Raw genomic sequence first — 24,941 nt, 5'->3', positions numbered from 1 at the left:
GAGTACACCAGCTACCCCGACATACCTGGGAAAATCCCGGGGCCATGTGGAGTACACCAGCTACCCTGACACACCTGGGAGAATCATGGGGCCATGTGGAGTACACCAGCTACCCTGACACGCCTGGGATAATCCCGGGGCCATGTGGAGTACACCAGCTACCCCGACACACCTGGGAAAATCCCAGGGCCATGTGGAGTACACCAGCTACCAAAACACACACCTGGGAAAATCCCGGGGCCATGTGGAGTACACCAGCAGTAACCACCCTGACACACCTGGGAGAACTGCCAACACACATCAGCATCCCATTGTGGTAGATCAGGTCATTCCCATACATAACCATCCAGTTCTAGTTCACAATGGGTCAATCATCCCTAGCCCAACTAAAATATCTTACATGGAATATCTAACATGGCCATCATAAAAATATTATATATAATTAATTGAAATCACTGATCAGGCCGTCATTGTACAATTCTCCGTCACCTTATTTCACCTGGCTCTTTCATAAAAGGCCAAACTTATGACTGACATTTCAGAAGCATAGCTTGTGCACCGATTCACAGCTTCTTTACCTGCAAAACATCCCATCAAAGGATAAATACTTTATCTATTAAAATGCAATAAAGTTTGTTTGTCCCAATACAACAGAATACAGAAATCAGATACATGATGTATAAATCCCCCCCCCCCCCCCCCCCCCTCCCCCACTACTAAAACTCCCAACATTTGACAAATAAACAGTAATACATCAATCAGAACTTCAATCTCACTTTTATCTCACTAATTTATTTCATTGTGATCATTTACTAACTCGTTCCATCGTGATCATATAACTCGTTAGCAAATTTTGACCATTTTCAGTATACTACTGATATATATCCATACAAATATAGAAGAGCAGTGTACAACAACCTAAGTAGTTATTATATAGAATTCCCTGTCCTCATAGACCAGCCCCACCCCTCCTTCACAAATACTACATACTGGTATACATAATATGTAGTATTACAACATCACAAATATCCTGTCAGTCCTCATAGACCAGCCCATCCCCTTCTTCACAAATACTACATGTATACAACATCACCAGTGTCCTTTATCGGTTCACAAACGCTAAGTAGACATAGAGGTTCGAGAACAGAAAGAATACTGTTCAAAATTGTTACATTGTAACTCTAACAAGTAATTTGTCATCTAAATTAACATGGAGTTTCATAAAACTTCATAAAATGTGTTTGTATGTTTGGAATAGCATTCTACTAAAGTTATAATGACATACAAATAAGCATTGGTAAGAATTAGAGGAGATTTAGATACCTGGAAGCTTTAAGATGCTCAGTATTTTATCAATACTGAGTCAACAAACAGCCACATTCCATTGTTTAAAACAAAGTGATTTAATATGTCATCATTGTGAATAACATTTATAATCCATGCCTGCCAATCATTTGGCGGCTACGGAGTCGTTAAATAGTTCACTATCCCATACTTTTGCTGTTCAGTGGACAGCCATCTAGTGGATAACCAGGTCTAGTTAACAACACAATCCTAACCCATCTCAGCATTAACAGATATCATATACACATAAAAAAAGTTTACACATCAACAAATACATCTTGTTGAGACATGTACTAATCCAGACACTGATAAACATTGTGATGTCATGTTTGTTCAACTACCGTAGTCTCTAATAATGATTTAGGACATCAAGTGGCCAAGATATCCTTTAGTCAGTTTTCTTAAAACTTTTACTTGAAATAACATTAAAATATGAATATGTACATTCAGTAATAGTGGTAAATAATATTAAAACAAAATCATCACAGAGTGTTTTTCTCAGTTCCTCACCACTATCTACCAATCTCCTATAGCTTTATTTGTACATTCCCTAGCCGGACTATTCCCCTATACATCCGGCATGTTTTTACATATGTCAGTCAGAAATGAATACTTGATCAACAAGTGTTGTGAACCATAAGTCCTACGTCATTTTTTAAAAGTTAAAATTCCTATTTCAAGCATTTTTTTCTTTAATTAGTTATGATAGATAGATGATTAGAGATAATTAAAACAATTCTGATTTCAATCAAACTTTGTGACATATCAACATTTTGATATTGTGTAAACATCTACTGAAATCAGTAAACAATAGATCATTTTCACAATTTCTCTAAAATGATAGATGAAGACAGTAGGTATCACTCTGGCTGATGCTGATTTCTATCAACAGTATCAAGTATGTGGTATGTGAGTACAAGTAACTCCAATGACAAAAAATATTTTCATGTCATTTTGATGATGAAGAACAATTTCCATGCATACTAGTGGCAAGATTTTTGTAAGCATTTCACAAAAAAAAAGCATTTTGTCAGTAAGCAGTGAATTGTAACCATAATGATATTTTCATTAGAGAATAAAATCTCAACATGAAATCTATCATGTTGTAGGATTCTTCCAAAAAAGCAACCAAAAAGAAAACAAAAGAAATATTCTTATCCCGCTAGAAACTTGTTATGCAATCAACTTTGACTCTCGGCAAAGGAAACAACTTCTATGGATTTTGAGCATTTGCAGTTAATAGATCACCACAACAAAAACGCAATCTAACACTGTTTATCAGGCATACCTGTTATGGCATTGATATGGTAAACTGAGATCGTTAGTATAGCCTGTCCCATAGAACTGTACTTGTTGAAGGGAGATAATTATCTAAATTAACGATGTCCTGTTGAATTAAACTATTAAGTATGTATCATATACTACTGAAACCATATATTTATTAAAAATTGCTGAATATAAATGGAAATTAACATACAGAATCATTTAAGAAACCAATAACTTCTGACTATATAAAAAGTACCAGTTATGTTTTGAGGACTTTTCATTAGCAATAACACAATCATTATAAAGACCTATATATGATAGTCAGGCACCCAATCATAACATGGAGATTTATCATGAAGGAAACCTATATGTGATTTAAATTAAGTAACTGATGCACTGTGATTGACAATATCAGACAAAAGGGTCATGTAGAAAATGTTTAAGACTTTAAGCGTTCTTTCTGTAGACACAATGTTATATCCCCAACAGAGATCCATCAATTCATTTCCTGACACTTCATACCCTCTGTGGATAACGTCGTTTTATGACCTGACCTACATGTGCCTGGAATTCTGTAAAACTCGACCTCCTTGTTAGTCTAACACTCTGTGGGTATACTGATATTTGCTGGCTAGATACCATATAGATGTCCTGCAGTGCTGCGAGACATTGCTGAAGAACTAATGCTATTGTGGTACATTTGATTCATGTGAGATCTTCATCTTGTCCTACTTGCAGTCATTTACACATAATGTTGTTTATGAGATGCCTCCAAAAATGTTACATGGAATTTATGCTAGGAAGGAGTGGTTAATATATTATGAGCACTGAGCAGATGCTGATGCTAATGGAATGCCAGTATTTCACAGAATTCAATATATATTCAATAAACAACAGCTCCATACCATTAAATAATTTTCATGGCGACATGATTTGGCTGCAAAAATTGACTTCTTGATATATTCGTGTTGTTATTGCTGAAGAATGTGGGATACAAAATCATAAACCTTTCTTCATTCCAAAGCATTTTAGAATCTAGTGTACACTGAAAATGGCCATATAAAAATTTATATCAACAAAGAGGAAAGGTCACTTTTAAAATTCATCAGAGGTATCAACAAATCTGAACATACAAAAATATGCCCTTGTTACCTACTTCAACAAGCCCTGCCTGTTACAGATCAGGAAGGTGTAAGTTCATTGTCCGTCAATTATCAGTTCCCTATACAGGGTCGGCCCCAAAACATGTCCGGCCTCAAACACAGGGACAGCCCAACACAGATCCCTCCTACACAGGGTCGGTCCCAAACACAGGGACAGCCCTACACGCTCTGTCCTCTCCTCAGAGCAAGCCCCCTACACATGTTCTGCCCCCTCCTCAGGGTCAGCCCCCTACACATGTTCTGCCCCCCTCCTCAGGGTCAGCCCCCTACATATGTTGGGGCCCCCAACACAAGGACAACCCTGTACTTGGGATCAGCATGCAAAACAAATATTGTACAATCCTATACACACTATTTTTACCAACTTTGTCCATAAAATTGAATATCAATCTTACAATACAATACTATTGAAACAAAAACAGTTCAATTTATATATACGATCATAAAAATGTACATATTAATTATTTCCATTCAAAAAGAAAATGCATTTCCCAATCAAAACAATATTGGAACAAATGCCACATTTGCTGCCTTAGGCATAAGGACAGAGCTTTTCTCATAATATAAAGGAGTTCCCTCCCCTTAGTGTGATTAGAAACATCACTGTCAGTTCAAAGCTCCTATTACATCAGCCTTCGTAGAGTCACAGTTCATCGCTGTACTCAGCCTTCGTAGAGTCACACTTCATCGCTGTACATCAGCCGTCGTAGAGTCACACTTCATCGCTGTTTAAGTTCAGATATGCACTCACAAACTTGAAATACTTGTTCCATAACTTCATGTTCCAGTTAACATCCATTAACAGCTACAATGGTAGACTCACTATCATCACTAAGAGTATGCCCCATTCTGGTGACGCACTGACAAGAGATCATTAAACGACTGCTCAAAATTCTGTTTGAGTTCTGCGTATGAAACCACTAGCACACTGTGTTCATCACGAGACATAAGACAGATCTTCTCTGGTACGCCAGCATCCAACTGTCAACAAAAACAACAAAATTATGAAGAAATATGGGTCTCAACTACAGCAGCATATAGCTGTCACTACAACAAATTTCAACAATAACAAACTCCTAAATTAATATTTAATTTCTTCTACCTTCATTTCTGTGAAGAGTTTAATAAGGAAACTAAGTCGTCATTCCTACTTGCTGTCACTTGTGATTACAACTGAGTCACAGACATAGCTGATGTAGCCCAAGTCAACAATTCACTTCTGTGAAATCTACCAGACCAGATCTACATATATCCGTTATAGTATACTGGTGACACATAAAGAATTGAAGGTCAATGACTGGTGTATACTGTCTACACCGATATTTACACACCTTGTTTAAGCACTGTAGGATGTGAGCCATGTCAATCCAAGGGGCCCCATTCTCATCCACCTGATGGAACAGGTAATCTCGGAACAGTTTCAACATGTACCTATCACCCGTTTCCGACCACTGAGGATCCATGTTGAATCTGTAAAAGTTAGCGTCAAATTTGATTATTAGAGCTGTACCATGGTTGGATCCAGGGATGCATACACAACATATTAACAATGAAAATTACTATTTACTATTTAGCCCCAGAATATTAACCTTAACTGTTTGAAACGACCTTACACTGACTGAGGGCCACATAAATCTAATCAGATGAAGATTTAATGTTAAAACACTGTGTTGTAAATATCAGCAATCCTTCTTGAGTATATGATACATCTTGTAAAAAACGGTTTGATTTTTTACCTCAAAAGTGGTTATTTGTGAACTGTTGACCTTTAATTCCGACCAATGACCACTAAATCTTGTGTGGAGTTTAATGTTGACTTAGCCTATACAAATGTCAGTTGCATCGAAATACCAGAATTCAGAATTCAGAGTTAGCAAGTATATGTAATGCCTTATTTCTTTCTACAAGACATCCCAGAGGAATCTTGTGCCCAGCATTGAATTATCTTTTGCAAGTCTATGTAAGACTGATCTTTTCTCTAACTTTTCTCTTTTTCTCTTATCTACATATAAGATTTAAGAAAGATCCATAAATAATTTCAATCTGACAAAATTCAAGATGGTGGCCTGTCTGCCATTTTATCTTCTGATCAGTCTCAAAATTCATTATGCAAAACTGTAGATGAAGGGAAACTTAATTGACAGAGATCCATGTAGAACATTTTTAGAAATAGTGATAAAAAAATTCAATATTCAAAATGGCCACTGGCTGGCAGATTTTGCTTTCTGATCAGTCTCAAAATTTTAAAATGTAAATTAGGATACCAAGAAGAAACCACATACAAAATTTGAGAAAATTAAATTTGAGAAAGATTCTTGAAAAATAGAGATAATAAACTTCAATATTCAAAATTGCTGATTGTTGGCAATTTTGTTGTCCAAATCAGACTCAAATTGAAATGGGACTTAAGAGAATCCTACACATGTAGTTAGAAAAGTATGCTTACAGTATTGCCAGGAAATAACCAACATCAAACTTTCAAATGATGTTTGAGAAATATTCTTTCAATACTTTCAAGAAATATACAGTGATACATACATATATTTAAGAAAGAAAAAAAGGAAGAAAAGAAGATATACATTGTATATATATTTATATATCGTGATAATAATTATTGTTTATGGATAACTGGCAGATGAGGGACCACAAATGTAGGGCAACTTAAATAACCCACCAATGTCAAAATCCTTGTAAAATCATTGAAATTATTTACTCCCTAAGTAACTATTGGCCCATATGTTAATTTCTCCTGTTTCTTATCTTCCAAATTGGCCATGCACTAGTATTGAAGTTAGTATTAAGTATTGATTGTGGTAAAATTAATTATTCCAGACTACATTTCTCCTGATATATTTTGTACACCAGCAGTACAGTTTTGTTCTCTATTTCTTTTTTGAAAAACAGTACTCACTCTGGTCGTTCGTTGATAATCCCAAACTTGGAGATAAGTCGTAGCACTCGGCCATTCTCTACCTCCTGCAGGAAAACATAGTAAGATAAATTCCAATCCTTGGGCACATGATTTTGAATTATTATTTTTCAGTGGAAAAATGTATTCATAGTAAATCTTTAGTTAGATACATCAGCTAGAACAAGAATACCCACACAACAAACCTGGAAAAACATTGCAAGCATGATGTTTGGAAATGCTCAAAATCTGAGAAAGACTCACTAATTATGGTGACATTGTCAACATTTACGGACGTTGAAATTAATCCTGATGATCATTAGGTAGAGTTATCTAAAGGCAAATAATGTTTTTCATAAATCAAGGAACAATAACCATGTAACCGAGTTTGATGATAATCAGATAATATTTGTGGGAGTTATTGCATGGAAACAGAATTTTTTTCCTGTTAATCAAGGGGCCATAATTCTGCCAAATAATGTCCTGCAAAAGTTGCAATCAAACTTTGCCTAGCCCTTGTTATCAAGTTTGAAGGAAATCTGCTGACAGCTGTTCCAGTTATTTCATGGAATCGCCAGAAAATGATTCTGTTAGTTAGTGAAGGGGCCATATATCTATTAAATAAAGTCTGGCAACAGTGGCAATCAGCTTGGCTGTCAGAGTCCGTTAAAGCTTTAAACCTTGTTACCAAATTTAAGACAAATACGTTAACGTTTGTGAAACGAAACGCAACAGATGGATGGAAGGACAAACTCAAATTAAAATCCCCCATTGCAGTGAAAGTAGAGGTTTAAAATATGGAACTGAATTGCAAGCCTTTGGCTGACCAAAATAAAATCTCAGGAAATGACAATCTAATGAATATGTTAAAATGACATTAAGATATTGATATAGAGGCAGTGTCTGTCTGTTATTTATGCTTTTTATTGCATCCTATTGTACAGTAAGTTATAAAGTCTATAACCATTTTGCATACTGACCTAATGAATACATATTTTCATAGTAAGCTGTTTGTCAGCCAATGACATGCAAGTTGACCCATTAAAAACAGCTAGACATTCAATACAGGATACACAGAAGGTAACGAACCTTGGCCAGCTCGGTCTCTATCACATCACTCCTGAGCTGGGCTGAGTCGAGCTGAGTGTAGAACCTTGCCCCGATCATCGGCATGATATCATTGATGCTCCTTGGCCTGGTCTGATTGGCCAGTAAATACCTAAAACATCACATTTAAATTTTCCAATAACATTTAAATTATCTATACATAGCTTAAACATTAACTCTTTACGTACTCATTCAAATTTCGCGGTCGCTACCGGAAGTGAATGCTGGGTAGGTCCTTTGTGTATTGGAGCATATGGCTATCACATCAGACGTCGATAAAACGATCTTTTACTGATCTTTTACTGTTGTATAATGCTTAATATTAAATGAAGTTTATCATATGGAACAAGTACTGAGTACGGAAACTCTTTTACCCAATTTTTCCTTTAAAATACGGCGAAATCACCAGGCAGAATCGCGGGAAATGACATGTTAATCGGCACATGTGTCACACATGTGCAAGAAATCACGCAGCCAAAACATCGTTTTTTCGGTGTGTAAAAATATTTTACGTATTTCTTACTTATTTTGATGATAAACGTTACTCAATTATATATATATTATCGTTTTTAATTGTTTTATTGTGTTTAACACCTCAACAATCTCGCAGAAAACGAAAGTAAATTTGAGGCCGCCATTTTGTAGCTATGTAAACAGCTCGGCATGAACCGGCGGAATTCTTTGAAATAGACAATCTTAACGAATGAATTATGCTTCTGGTACGTAAAACATACCATCAATACAATATTTACATTGCTTTTTATTTCTTAAAAACATCATTTCCGTGTCAATTCCTTCGTATGACTATGCTAAACCAGCAAGTAATATCAACATCTTTCGCGATGTTTTACGACGATTTGAGTCGTCACAAAGGATGGAAGGCATGTTAATTGTGACGTGTGTAGTCGTCATGAAGGATACAAGAGCACATTTTTGTGACGTCTGTAGTCGTCGTGAGTACGGAAAGAGTTAAGTTGCGAGAAAACCAAACTCTGAGCATTAACTCAACATAACACAAAAGTAATCAATCAACAAAGAAATCTTACTTCTAGGTTAGACATGAGATTATTTTACAATTCCCGGACTGTGTGATGTGACATTATATGATGAGGAAGTAAGAGAACATATTCAATGAGATATAGTTCCCCATCATACACTGACATGTTGCCATCTGTACAGTGCAATTTCCCAAAACCAATCCTTTTCAAAACCGATCACATCTTGATAAAGAATGATATGCCAATGTACGGAACTAATCTTTCTTTATTGCAGTAATAAAAATTTCTTAATGCTTGTCCTTCTTAATCCCAATACTGAACTAAATTTCAGTACAAAATATTTAAAACATGTACTCAAAATTACCTATGTATTAATCCGACCTTACCTGGGCAAATGTAACATGGGGTCTGGACAGTAACCATGATATCAACATCTGTGGCATTTGTCTAAGTAATCTCAGTAATTTGTACATGACACATACCACTACTTGGAGTATTAAGATTTAATATTGTGTGGCATGTATATAATCAACAGTCAATATAATCTTGCTATTTCATTGCAGGTAAGACAAAATCTTCATCTGATTAATATTATCTGCAGATCCTAACCAGCTAAATTGGATCCCTTCTCCAAACCGAACCCTCTCTAAATTGGCCTAATATTTATGTCATGTGCATGATCCGTTTATTATAAATATTTTGACTGACAATTATCAAAGCCTTTGCACCATTTAGGCTAGTTAACATCACATATCATAAACAGATTGTACATGGGATATTAATTCTACCAGCCTGATGCCAGGAACTATGTTAGGATAAGTGAATTCTTCAGCCATTCAGACATTATCTTTAAAACTACAAGTACCACATAGATCATTTGATCTATCAGTCCTATTAATACTAATTAACTATAAAATCTTACAAGAAGAGATTCTTCAGATCTGCTGAGTAGTTTCTGGCGATGAGTTCCATGGAATTTTGGAAGCTGTCTCTCTGAATGGCCATCACTGTATTACAGGCCAGTGCCAATACTACACGCCCCATAAACAGTAAGTCATCTTGCTGAAATAACATAATTACTCATGTATAGATGTACAGATATCAACCAATGTTTTAAAATTTGGTAAAACATGATATTGTGCAATTTGTGAAAGTTATATATAGAATATGAACTAAGCTCACAATAATTAAAGACTTCAAAACCATGCCTTCTAAATGCCAAATTTTGTAAAATTTTATGTATAAGTATTTTAAACAAACCTATATATAGGTAACATAACTTACATATCCTGTATATGTTTTATGTAGTATCAATCTTATTTTCATAGGTACATAACATATATATATATTTGCAGTATCAATCTTATTTTTATAGGTACATAACTAACATACATTTTTGCAGTTTCAATCTTATTTCAGTCAATCTTATGTAAATTCATCATTGTGTTAAATTAAAACTGTTTTAATACAGTTATATGCTTCCATTAGAGTATAGTGAAATAAATACATATACAGTATGATAGACTGTACCTGATAATGAGGCATCACGGCCATGGGATTGCCATTGGTGCTGTCGAAGGTGAGAACATCTAGAATACCAACACAGTTGAGCCGTAACCTGGACTTGCCATAGATAATGATCTTTGTTGGGTCCATAGTCCTGCAGGCTAGGCCAGCGGCATGTATTGCCCTGAGTGCAGAGCTAAGCTGCACCACATAAGCCCAGATGAGGCTCTCAGGAAGCAGACCAGCATGCTGCCGTGGACCATTCACATCTAGTCATAACAAATAGTATCAATGTTATTAAAAACCAGAGATAAAAGAGGGAAGTTTACACCAGCTATGACTGTATGACCTTCATCAATCACTAATCAGACTCAAAATTGCCAATATGTACAAAACTTACTGTTGTTCTTTATCTGACAGAAACAATGCATATCAGTACTATTGGTCTTCAGTAACACTCAGGATATAAAGATCCTAGCCCTAAGGTTACTGAATATGAACGATTTTCAAATAGGTTCAAATATTGTTGGTGGACCATGCTCAACAGGAGATCAATGATTATCTCCTGAATGAACTGCGTGATCTGAAAATTGACATACTTCCTTTACCGCCCGTGCCTCCACCTGCGCCTCCTCCATGACTAGGGTTGAACGAACGTGAAGATCCATCCATGCTACCGTGATAGCTGTTCATGGCGCCAGAATTGTGGAAGTGGTGAGCCATCAAAGTCTCTGCTCCGGCGTAGTAGTCATACACAAAGACTATAGCTGTAAAATAAAACATCGTCAAAATCTCCCTAATAGTAGTGATACACAAAGACTATATATAGCTGTAAAATAAAACATTGTCGTAATCTCCCTAATAGTAGTCATACATATTAACTTTATCTGTAAAATAAAACATCGTCGTAATCTCCCTAATAGTAGTCATACACAAAGACTATAGCTGTAAAATAAAACATCGTGATAATCTACCTAATAGTAGTCATACACAAAGACTATAGCTGTAAAATAAAACATCGTCGTAATCTCCCTAATAGTAGTCATACACAAAGACTATAGCTGTAAAATAAAACATCGTCGTAATCTCCCTAATAGTAGTCATACACAAAGACTATAGCTGTAAAATAAACATTGTCGTAATCTCCCTAATAGTAGTCATACACAAAGACTATAGCTGTAAAATAAAACATCGTCGTAATCTACCAAATAGTAGTCATACACAAAGACTATAGCTGTAAAATAAAACATTGTCGTAATCTCCCTAATAGTAGTCATACACAAAGACTATAGCTGTAAAATAAAACATCGTCGTAATCTACCTAATAGTAGTCATACACAAAGACTATAGCTGTAAAATAAAACATCGTCGTAATCTCCCTAATAGTAGTCATACACAAAGACTATAGCTGTAAAATAAAACATTGTCATAATCTACCTAATAGTAGTCATACACAAAGACTATAGCTGTAAAATAAAACATCGTCGTAATCTCCCTAATAGTAGTCATACACAAAGACTATAGCTGTAAAATAAAACATCGTCGTAATCTCCCTAATAGTAGTCATACACAAAGACTATAGCTGTAAAATAAAACATTGTCGTAATCTCCCTAATAGTAGTCATACACAAAGACTATAGCTGTAAAATAAAACATCGTCGTAATCTCCCTAATAGTAGTTATACACAAAGACTATAGCTGTAAAATAAAACATTGTCGTAATCTCCCTAATAGTAGTCATACACAAAGACTATAGCTGTAAAATAAAACATCGTCGTAATCTCCCTAATAGTAGTCATACACAAAGACTATAGCTGTAAAATAAAACATTGTCGTAATCTACCTAATAGTAGTCATACATATTAACTTTATCTGTAAAATAAAACATTGTCATAATCTACCTAATAGTAGTCATACACAAAGACTATAGCTGTAAAATAAAACATCGTCGTAATCTCCCTAATAGTAGTCATACACAAAGACTATAGCTGTAAAATAAAACATTGTCGTAATCTCCCTAATAGTAGTCATACACAAAGACTATAGCTTTAAAATAAAACATTGTCATAATCTACCTAATAGTAGTCATACACAAAGACTATAGCTGTAAAATAAAACATCGTGGTAATCTCCCTAATAGTAGTCATACATATTAACTTTATCTGTAAAATAATACATCATGAACTTTCCTGATAGTAGTCATAGACAAAGACTACAGCTGTAAAATGGAATATCATTTATTAATAGTAGAATTGCAATTTTCATCTCAACATAAATCCAACTTTATTATGCAGTTTTCTGGATTCCCAATCCAAGTTGAAGTTGTAATGCCAAGCATTATATAGGTAATGTAATATTTGTTAGGGTGTAGTATCTATGGTAATCCTCATTTGTTAGGGTGTAGTATCTATGGTAATCCTCATTTATTAGGGTGTAGAATCTATGGTAATCCTCATTTGTTAGGGTGAAGTATCTATGGTAATCCTCATTTGTTAGGGTGTAGAATCTATGGTAATCCTCATTTGTTAGGGTGAAGTATCTATGGTAATCCTCATTTGTTAGGGTGTAGTATCTAAATCCTCATTTGTAAGGGTGTAGTATCTAAATCCTCATTTGTAAGGGTGTAATATCTATGGTAATCAATATATGAAAGCATGAAATTAATAGAGCTGCATATATATTGAAATTTATAGCTAAATATAAAGACTTTGTCTGTTACTAATTTACCATCTGTGTGAGGTCTGAATATTTTGAAGGCAACCTTTAACTATTTATGAATTGGGAAAAACAAAATTGAATATATGGGAACTTTTTTAACTGATTGTGAAAACAATATAATGCCTGAGAGTACTTACAATTGTCTCCGAAGGCCTTGGTGGTGAAGACTTCCCTCAATTGTACAATGTTAGGGTGGTACATCTTCTTCCACATGTCGATGATACTCATACATTTAGTATTGGACAATCGGAACCCTGTATATGGCAGAATTGGTATTATGTTAAAACCTTTGCTGCAAATTTCATTGTTCTATTGGTGCGTATGAGGGTACTGAAACTGTACAGCTAAAGATTAATTAAAAGTTAATACCTCAGACCACATGTAAAGTCTGATCAAGATCACTAAAGAATTAAAGTAACTAGAATGTTTTGCACTAATTTGAGACAGGTCAGACATAGTTCTGCTGTTGAACCCTATCTGTGGATGGCAAAAGTACTTCACTACCTTAACGAGTGTTGATTGTATAGAATGTACTGACACGACCAGTAATCGGCATCCTACTCACGTGTTACGAGAGTGGATCTTAAGTAGACAGAGTTCAAATTAAAATGTTGACAGCACCGGGAGAAACGAAACATTCACACATGGTTTTGTATTCACACATGTCCACATTGATAAAAACAACGACAGAAATAGGGATTTGGAATATCCAGAGGAACAATAATATCGACAACAGATCATGTTTGTCGTTCCGCCGATTGAGTTCATATTGCAGGTAGAACTGTTTCTACTCCGTGTTTGTGTACCGTCATGATTAGGCCCACCGTTATTACTAGTACTATTGCAACTAAATCTACGATCTTTATTGGCATTGTTGTCGTCGTTTACTGAAACTGCAGTTTACCTCGCAGCCAGGGCTGTTAAGTGTTTTATATATGTAATTTCAATTAATAATCACAACCATACGAACTAGGGACCCGCTAGGCCTAGGTGTTGTTTACAGAAAGTTTGTCATGCAGGCATACACAAATTATTCAAGACGAAGCGAGGTTGTAGGCATCCTGGTCTAACTTATTTCGAATGAGCAACCATGTTTGAATGAGCAACCATGTTTTTTTTCTAACCCGAAAGAAGCTTCCTATTAACTAGTTAATCATTGGTACACACAATCACACGGATATCGTAATTCAAGCAAAAACTTAAGCGAACTGTCCAATGTGTAAGTGAGGAAACGCTTTACTTTCAGAAGTCGCGGCTTATCTGTATTGGATAATGTACTATTGATACTGTTTGCGATAGTGTTATACTTTCATCATCCACAGACAGGGTTCAACGGCAGTAACACTAAATGACCAATAAAGTGACAGAGGCACGAAAACAAGGAAACACTCAATTTCATGGGACCTTAGGACACACTAGATCAGTAAATCAGGAATATCAACAAATATCATAGATGTTAAGATCTTTAGATGAATAAATGACATGGGCAGATTTTATTGTATCTATATTCATTTACAGGTAAATATGGGACACACCAACTTTTACATACCATGTACTCTCCTCAGGCAGTAGGTGAGACCGTCCTTGGTGTTCACAGCCTTGTAGCAGGTGGTGGGGTAGCTAAACCTATTGGACTTCTGCATTGGATTGCTGGGAGGAGGCTCCAGTGGAAATAGGTTGTGGTAGGTATCTACCTCCACAGGGATATCTTCAACAAACATCATCACATAGATAAAGATATCTACAGCAAACATCATCACATAGACACACAAGGATATCTACAGCAAACATCACAAAAACCCAGGGATATCTACAGTAAACACCACATAGACACAGGGATATCTACCGCAAACATCAGATACACTGGGATATCTACAGCAAACATCACAAATATACACAGGGATATCTATGGTAAACACCACATAGACACAGGGATATCTACTGCAAACATCAGATACACTGGGATATCTACTGCAAACATCAGATACACTGGGATATCTACAGCAAACATTGTTACATAGATACACAGGGATATCTACAGCAAACATCACAGATACACATGGATATCTACAGCAAACATCACAAATATACACTGGGATATCCACAGCAAACATTGTTACATAGATACACTGGGATATCTACAGCAAACATCACAAATATACACAGGGATATCCACAGAAAACATTGTTACATAGATACACATGGATACCTACAGCAAACATTGTTACATAGATACACAGGGATATCTACAGCAAACATCACAAATACACAGGCATATCTACAGCCAACACCACAAATATACACAGGGATATCTACAGCAAACATCACAAATATACCCAAGGATATCTACAGCAAACATTGTTACATAGATACACAGGGATATCTACAGCAGCAAACATCACAAATATACCCAAGGATATCTACAGCAAACACCACAAATACACACAGGGATATCTACAGTAAACACTACAAATATATACAGGGATATCTACAGTAAACATCACAGATACACAGGGATATCTACAGTAAACATCACAGATACACAGGGATATCTACAGTAAACATCACAGATATACAGGGATATCTACAGCAAACATCACATACATACAGGGATATCTACAGCAATCATTGTCACAGATACACAGGGATATCTACAGCAAACATCACATACACACAGGGATATCTACAGCAAACATCAGATACACAGGGATATCTACAGCAAACATTGTTACATAGATACACAGGGATATCTACAGAAAACATCACAGATACACAGGGATATCTACAGCAAACATCACATAGACACACATGGATATCTACAGCAAACATCACATAGACACACAGGGATATCTACAGCAAACATCACATAGACACACAGGGATATCTACAGCAAACATCACATTGACACACATTGAGATACCTATAACAAACATCCTCACCTGATATACACAGAAAATACAGATAAAACTACAATACTCCACTTGATGATAGTGAATTGTCTTTTTGTAGCATACAGCAGATGATGTTACCAACATCAATTCAATGAATACAGAATAAAATAACACTATAGCTAGAGTCATTCTGATAAATTCCTAATCACACACAATTCAGGAAATCGAACATGAAAATCATTTTAGAGATAGAAAAATCTTACTTGTCCAGGGCAAGTGTACAAACATTTTTTGGCTTGCTGAACTCAAATTTAGGTTGCCCGGGACTTCGGGCAAGTGAATTTTTACACCCCTGAAATTCATGACGATAAGCGAGTTTGGCGGCATAACGGGGTTTTACTGTATGTTTATATGGACATTGAGTAAATTATTTTTTTTAGTTGCACAGAAACCAATTTTCTGGAAATGACACTAGGCGATCATAAACCCAGATCACAAGCACCATCAGTTCCAGTCAATATTCTTCTGTCAACAGCATTACACTTTTACCTGGATTTGCACTAGTATCAATCTGGGCCATTGTCAAGGCATGACGATTCAGGATTTCCTACAACAGATACATGTTCAACCATAATCATTCATTCAAGTTGAAGTTAAAAGGCAGTAAACCAAAATAAATTATTAGTTCAGGATATCTGAATTATAAGAGAAGATTTTACATAAATAAATATTAACAAATGTTATCTAGAATTCCATCTGTCTATGAAAACCAGTGAAATGACTTGATCTGATAACAGATCCTACCAATGCTGTGTCAAAATTATGAAAAAATGCATTTCATAAATAGAATGAAAGAATGTAAAACTAAAAAGGCTGGAAAAGACTGGAGAAATTACAAGTTTGGGAAGGAAATATTGTATTTTGGTGAACTCTATGGAGAATACATCTTTATTATCATCTGACTGAGATATTTGCTTGTTTGATGGCTTTATCTCCTCATGAACAGCAAGGGTCATTTTGAGGTGAGGTTTCCTTGTTGTTGTTGGTTACTACCTCGCTCAAAAACATCAGGAGGTCCATTGCATGCTATCCAGAGCAATTAAGGTAAATGTCAAATAACGCAACCACAACGACACCGGCCGGCCTGTTTCTCTGCTTCCCAAGAAACACAAACTGACACAATTAGGGAGTGTTGAATCACACACCTCAGATCTTCACCTGAGGTTACTTGGACGGCGCTCTAACTGTCTGAGCTATCACAGTCCCTTATCTTGCTAAGAGGACTACATGCGAGACAGCACCCTCACACATGAACTAGGAGTGGAAGCAGCATCATGTGTATCTTACCCACACTGATAGTTCTACAAGAACACTCAATCATGGTATAATTGAACTATGATATATTTATCCGCCATCAATGTGTCCCTGGGTCATTGATACCTACCACTCTCAGTTCATCAGGCATGAAGAATTGTGGCATATTCTTCTTCACTGTCATATGGGCAATATGAGGTGGGAGACTTGGAAACACAGAAAAGTTTGGCAGAGCCTAAAACAAAACATTAACAATACAAATAAACAAAATACCAAATACAATAAAATTATTATCAGCTAGAGTTTGTGTAACATATACATCCCCCTTCTCCCTACTTTAATGAAAGTGTTAAGTATACTCAGGGAAGCAGAAATACAGCTCTTGGGTTAAAATACTTAAACTTCCATTTACTATCACGAAAAGTTCTAAATTGCAATGGTTTCAAGTTAGAATTTTACATCATATTCTAGTAACTAACACTTTTCTTTTTAAAATAAACATATACCCTAGTCCTTTATGTACACTCTGTAACATGGAAAGAGAAACTATTGTCCATTGTCTATGGGAATGCACAGAAGTGCAGGAACTACTACAGCGATTTGAAACTTTATGTGACATTTTCCTCATTCCTATTTTTATAAATAAAGAATCTTTTCTTTTTGGTATACTATCATCTCAAGCAAATATGGTTGATAACGAAATTTTAGTAATTATAAAACACTACATCTATAAAAGTAGATGTCTACATAAATCTTTGAGTCTGAATGCTCTTATCAATGTCATTAAAGACCACTTCATTGTTCAGAAATATATCATCAGCAGCAAAAATGAATACATGAAAAGGAAATTTGAAATTAATTGGAGGAAATGGAAAGCCATTGTTGAAATGTAACAGCAGTACAAATAATATTATTAATACTGTATGCCCATCTTACATGTTTTTTATTGTTAATGCTATCGCATGCTCTGACTTTTGCCTATTGTTCGAAAATATAATGTTTTATTAATACTCAAATTATACAAGGAATTTTGAATATATTTCGGATATTTTAGCTATGGGACCTCTAACTTCCTTTTCTTTCCTACCTACACCCTTTCTCTCTCTCTCTCTCTTTCTCTCTTTATTGTTCTCTTTCTATTTTGTGTGTGTCTCTGTCTCCTACAATATTTAGTGTTACTATTTCAATTTAATACAGTTAATTTTTATCTCTTCAATGTTTGTCTACTGTATTATCCTGGTATGTATGGTGAATGGATGTAAAGGTGTATATGTTTGTGAGATATGTATGCACACACATAAAAAAGTTATAATTTAAAAAAGGAAAACTATATATGAAAGAGATATGTATGTTTCTTGATTGTGCAATATTACGTACAGTGTTTATGTTACATGTTACTGTTGATATTATATAGTAATTTGGATATACATATAACTTTATATATGGCATTAATATTTTGGACAACTTATATGTACTTAAAAGTTCTTTAGCAATATAGTGACTATTATGTCATTTAATCAATTAACTATACTCAATAATATAGATCAATTGACTTTTGACAATTTCATATATACTAAATTTATTCCATAATACATAATACAATGAAAAAAACCCATTAATTGACAGTTTGGTTTTCTTCAGTATATATGTGTGTGAATGTGAAGTGTGTGAATGTGATGTTTATTGCCTTGTAATCCAAAATGAAATGTCTTTGAAAATAAAAAAATTATAAAAAAAAGAAATACAGCTCTTAGTACATGTCACATATGGTTTGGTACTCCTCTAGATTTATCTCAACATTAACTATACAGGCTGTATCGGTGACCAAGAGATATCGAGAAATGACAAACACTTAGAGTGGCTACACTAAACGTGAAAAAAAACGCAGAAAATTAATTCTAAGCTGTACTTAAAATAATTATATCAATTGGGCTGATCAATTAGCTGGTCTAATAATCGTTTAATGGAAGTGTTGTGGAATCAATGGATATATCAGGCTCCAATGTACAAATTAGAATGTTTACAATGGGATTACAGTTACCTCCCTTAGACCACATATATAAACAGAGGGGAGTGGATAATGCTATTCATCATCACCATAACTAATGAATTTCATTCCATAGGCCTAGTATTTCAAACTGCTAGTTTGCATAAGTATTCAACAATGTAATTTTTGACAAACAGAAAATAACTGTCCGTAATCATATAAATGAATGACAATACAATTTTACTCATTGTCTCTTTGGACATGCATCCTAGCCTCCTAGCTTGCCAAATGGTTATAACTGTACAAAAAGGAAACACAACTTACAGCTCCTTCATGCTGTGGGGTAAAATCTTCAGGAGAGTAGAAGTATGTTGTACCACCCACATTTTCCTGGGGAAAAATGAAAAAAAAAACCAACAGTGTTACTAAAAACATGAAAATCTGTTATCAAAGCAGAAATTTCAGCAACAGTAGCATGCTGAATGAACTCCAACTAACCTGTATGGTGGTATTTGCTGACTTTTTAGGCGTTGTATTTTTCAGTGGAGTGATGGGTGATGCTGTGCGACGTAACATCAGTGGAGAGTTGGAGGGAGATAAATGCGGGCTATGGTTCGGACTGGCTGTGTACCCTATACATAACATATACACCCATTTGGTAACAAATACATAATGTCCTATATAAATAGCTTTAATATAATGCTGCTGGATATTCATTATTGGCCCTGGAGGTTCCTGCTTATTGATTATCTTAAACATTGCTGATTGATGTCCATCTCAGTGTGACAAGAGTAAATTACTTTTTATGTACGACATACTAATATATATATGATGTATAACTCAATTATACTGTAATGATAGACTTTAGTACAACTTCCTTTGAATCACTCAGTTTTGTAGTGTATATTTAGTATTAAATAAAAATGGCATCCAATATATAGATGAGTGATTTTAACAAACCAGCATGTTGTATCATCTTAAAGAATATTATACAAATTATATATGGTCTTCATTTTTTACTTGAATGACATGTTAGAATCCTAAAAATAGCTGAACAACGGCAGGATGTGACAATATCAACAGACAGTACTCCACAAATACCAATGTGTTATCTGTAAGACACACCGTACCTGTGGTGGACAGATGTGTGGGGGGAGGTGTATTGGACATCTGAGCACCACTATGAGGAGGCATCATTGGGCCGCCAGGGGGAGGCATACCCATCGGTCCACCAAGCTGTGACATGTGATTCACGGCAGGGTTGTTCATCATGTGACTGTTTCCAGAGCCATCCGTAGCCATGCCATCAGAAAATGTTGAGAAGTTTGGAGAACTAGCACTATGAGTTAGAGGTCCATTCTTAGGAATGAATTCATTCGCAATTGGATTTGGTCCCTGCAATTACCAAATCATTTATTAAATTAAAAATACCCTTTTTATATGTCAATCTAGAAATTACACTGAATTGGAATACAAGTTTTGAAAACAAGGATCAAAAACAGATTACAGCTGACTAAACATAAGAGAGACAGGTAGGTTAGTTTTACATCACATTATGACTAGCTGTGTACCGCATTACATACTTCTGCCAGAGGCAGTGCATAACACCCGTAACAATACCTAACTGGCCTTCCTTCCCATTACAATCTCAGAATAAATACACATTTAAATATAAATATATATACCAGGAAAGACCATTTATTAAGAAGTATAACTATAAAATACTCATCACAAAAACTAGCTGGTCATGGTATGTACCTTGGAACTTGGAATTGACAGATTAAGTGCAGCAAAATCGGTAGCCATGGAATCCATCCTTGGGCCTGCCCTAGGGGGACCCCCATTAGGGTTAGGGTTGTCCATCATAGATACTGGTCCATTCATTCTAGGACCATACCCATCCATCATTTGATTGGGCCTCTCCATTCCATGACCAGAACCATCAGGCCTCTGCATTTGGCCTTCCATCTTAGGGCCTGGAGGTCCTGGAGGGCCTGGAGGTCCTGGGTGGCCAGGGGGCCCTTGTGGTGGGGGGCCAAAGGGTGGTTTCATGCCTTGAGGAGGCATAGGATTGCCCATGTTTCTGTGTGTTCTTGAAATAGGACGTGAATGCTGTAAAACAGGTTGGTTTGAAAATCAATAAAAGCTGTACACATGTTTAGGTAACAAAATATGTCAAAGTTGGATTTCAAAACATCTCTAAAAAGACAAAAAGATATGTGTACTTTATAAAACATCACCAGACATTTCTAGCTTAACCAACTTCCAGTACAAGATTTCCTCAACAGAATATTGTTATACATGTACGTATATATAATGTTGTTGAACATTAAATTAATTACCAAGATTTCCTTTAAATGTAAATGTAGGACTAGTCACTAACTATATAACATCTCACATACAAGTCATACATCATACATTTATAGGTACCAAAACTAAAGTCAGATAAAGGGAGAAAACATAGAAAACACATGTAATATAATAATCTCATTAAATTTTTAATCTGAGCTGTGTCAATGGTACAAAGAGTATTAATCAGAGCATCAAGCAGACCCATGAGTAGGTTTTGGACACCCCAAAATAAGATTTGAAGCACGTGTCTATTTCACATATGTTTTGACCCTTCACATTTCTGAGATATAGTAATATGACTTCTGAAATTGCGAAATCCTTAGGCTCAACTGTTATTATTAGGTACACTCGGTCTCTTACTGGAAATGGGATGAAATCAGCTCCACCATTTTCAGGTTCAAATGTGGCATTAAAATACTGATCTCCATTATTTCCCATCATATCGAAAGGTCCTGCTGTAAAACAAATACAATTTGATAACTCCATATTTAATTTCTGTTGAAAATTTGCATCCATACTGTAAACCTACATGTACAAAGACATAATTTAATGAATATTATCAAGTGTTGCTCTGGTGTCATATGATCTACGATATTTATGTGAAAAATATACAAGGGGGTTTCAGGGAAATGATTCTTTGGTTGAATAAACTAATTTTAAAAATAGTGTAATTAATGAGATATTGACAATTTATTTCTGCAGCTCGTTAATATTGCACAGTTCTTGTGAGGAAATATAGATCCTATGTGTTAAAATAAAATTTCAACATTTACTTATTAGAATAACATATCGACATTAGACATCGCCAGGATACAAATGTTACAAAATCAGTGGATGTGAACCACAATAATATGAGTCGGCAGCAGCAGGATTGTGACCTGGTTTGAATACACGTGTTTGTCGATATGCAAAGTATACGTAGTGGTATTACAAAATGTAAAACGTTACTAATTAATATTCAAAAATTAGATTTTAACAAATAATTCACAATTTTCAAATCAATTAATAATGTCAGGTATGTGACAAACCTACCGTAGTTAATTAGACATCTTTCAACCTTTAATTCTGCAGTTTTTAGTGCAAAAACTAAGCAATCACAGACTATATGCATGTAGATATGTGCTATGTACATACCATGGTGCTATCTGCTTCCCACCAAAAATATTGATAAATCGCTGTCTGGGACATCTCTGAGGAACTGGCTAGTCATTAATGTTTATTATGAACTTGTCATTATTAAGAGGACCTCTAAATAGTAATTGAAATATATTCTGTGCATTAGATATTGTTTTAATTGGTTGACTCCCCAACCCAAACCAACCCAACATCCCTCCGATGCGCGATAGTTTGTACATAAGTCAAAAATCTGACAAAACTGTATGACATTTTGATGGGATTCCTGGTGACATCAACAAAAGATCATATCACACCTGGTGACATCAACAAAAGATCATATGACACAAAGCACACAAGGAAAAAAGTAGTTTGGGTCAAAGTTTAAAATCTCAACCAATCATTATCCAGGTCATATACCATTTGTTGTACATAATCAATATTTATTCAACTATCAACACATTTACACGATGGTCAGAGAATGGAATAACACAAGTGCATCGAAGAAGAAATACCAATAAAAGTATCATCGAGAACCTGATGTTTGCCATATATAATCATTGCATTTCAAATTAAATCGGATATTGATGAGATATAGAGGCAGCAAGGCCTGCATCACTAATGTCTAATTGTCTTATTAAATCCTATAAAAGAACCAATACATATCAGATGATAGAAGTTATATAACACAACCAATATGATATAGAGTGTGACATTTCAATGACTACACAATCGCCTTCATAAGACTTATATATAATTATGACCAATAAGTGAATTCAGTTTCTGATATCTTATTACAAAGTTGATGACCACCTTTAAGCTACATGATGGTGACAGTGTTGTTCATGATGATCAGTAGAAGCCTATTTGATATATACATAGTGAAAGAAAAGTGTATCAGGAAACAGTCATGTACTGAAACATTTTTTTTGCTTCAGTCATGATAATTGAAAGTGCTTCAGTTTCATGGCATTTTTATTTAAAAAAAAAAAAAGATTAATAATGCCTAATCATCAGTGTACATAAATCACCTTCATAATTAAGCAAAAGAATATAATTCAAATTTTTCAATAACAGAGGAATAAGAAAAGTTTCTTGATAATCAGACAATTTCATAGAACACACTAGAATGGAAGTATTAAACAATGAATACACTATAAATAATCATTACCATCTAAATAAAAACATTTATAAACCGTTTATATTTAAACAAAATGAACTTGGCTGAAATTTCATTGTATATAGATCTATATATTAAATATAGTGTTTCTTGAACAGAATTTAAATTAGATGTTACTTAGTGCAATGACAGTACATATATATACTTATTTAGCACTGAGCAGTGAAAATTGACTGGCGTGTCAAAAAAAAAAATCTGCAGTGCGAATATCAGCACATGTTTGGAAGTACTGGAACTGACTGATCATGATTCAGAACACAGATGAGAAATCACTGCTGCCTCATGATCATTTACCTCCCTTGAATTGTTGATGTATAAAAATAAATCGAACTATAAAGCATCAAATCTTCTATAATTGGTAAACAAATCATCACGCATATTTTTAGAAAATGTTATACACTTTTAACGATCTGCTCCACGCACCAAATTTCACCGATCGAAAAAATTCTGGACAATGAGGCTCGGCATGTTCCTTGAGCGAACAGCTGATTCACCAAAATTAGACAATATTAGACTGAAACAAAGATCGCAAACGAGGATAGATCAATGTAACAAAACGACAAAAAAGTTCGTTAATCACATGACCAAACCTTGATTTTCCTGTGAAGATGATGAAGGACCGTTCGCAAATGGCTTTTGAAACCCTACACCAGATCTTGGATTTTGGTGAAAAAATTGACACTCATCACCATAAATGCATGAACCTGTATTCATAAAATATCGGCATAGTGTGGGTTTCTTCCCTCCAGAAACACCACTTGTCATGGTACTTCACGATAGCAATTGTCTTGTGATCACAAAGTTCGTGACATGTACATTTCAAACAAAAATCCTGTAATGTTTTCAACACTTTTCCTTCTTTTTGAACAGGTTCCCCCAATTGTCTTGTGCGCATGCGTTATTGTACCGTGAGTATATTCTCAGTCAGTAGTATGTTTTGGCTTCATAAGCGCTTCGAAAACTTATCTGGGGACCATCTCAAAGCCTAATTTGGAAGCTTTACGAAAGCGTAAGTAAAATTGAAATAAAGAAGGAATATTTTTACACTTTAATTAGAATAACCGACTTATGCATGAAATAATATGTAAATAGGA

The 24,941-nt window shown here is 35.1% G+C and overlaps 1 protein-coding gene across 2 annotated transcripts; it reads right to left on the bottom strand.

Moving 5' to 3' along the window:
* Positions 1–699: 699 nt before the first annotated feature.
* Positions 700–24,720, bottom strand: LOC117328795 (PAN2-PAN3 deadenylation complex subunit pan3-like). 2 transcript variants are annotated; one of them, XM_033886342.1, is made up of 17 exons: positions 24,438–24,720; positions 21,885–22,009; positions 20,961–21,314; positions 20,333–20,597; positions 19,701–19,834; positions 19,527–19,592; positions 17,346–17,450; positions 16,451–16,508; positions 14,560–14,718; positions 13,148–13,264; positions 10,892–11,059; positions 10,317–10,561; positions 9,709–9,848; positions 7,771–7,900; positions 6,685–6,749; positions 5,105–5,243; positions 700–4,754 (listed from the first exon to the last, which is right to left on the bottom strand). In XM_033886342.1, the coding sequence occupies exons 1-17, from the start codon at positions 24,610–24,612 to the stop codon at positions 4,605–4,607; spliced, it is 2,595 nt and encodes an 864-aa protein (XP_033742233.1). In that variant the 5' UTR covers positions 24,613–24,720; the 3' UTR covers positions 700–4,604. The 2 variants fall into 2 exon arrangements, with proteins under 2 accessions (XP_033742233.1, XP_033742234.1); XM_033886343.1 differs by having other exon boundaries at positions 21,915–22,009.
* Positions 24,721–24,941: the final 221 nt, after the last annotated feature.

This window comes from Pecten maximus, chromosome 6 (assembly GCF_902652985.1).
Source record: "Pecten maximus chromosome 6, xPecMax1.1, whole genome shotgun sequence".
Classification (NCBI taxonomy): Eukaryota; Metazoa; Mollusca; class Bivalvia; order Pectinida; family Pectinidae; genus Pecten; species Pecten maximus.
This window is presented reverse-complemented; position numbering and strand designations above follow the sequence as displayed.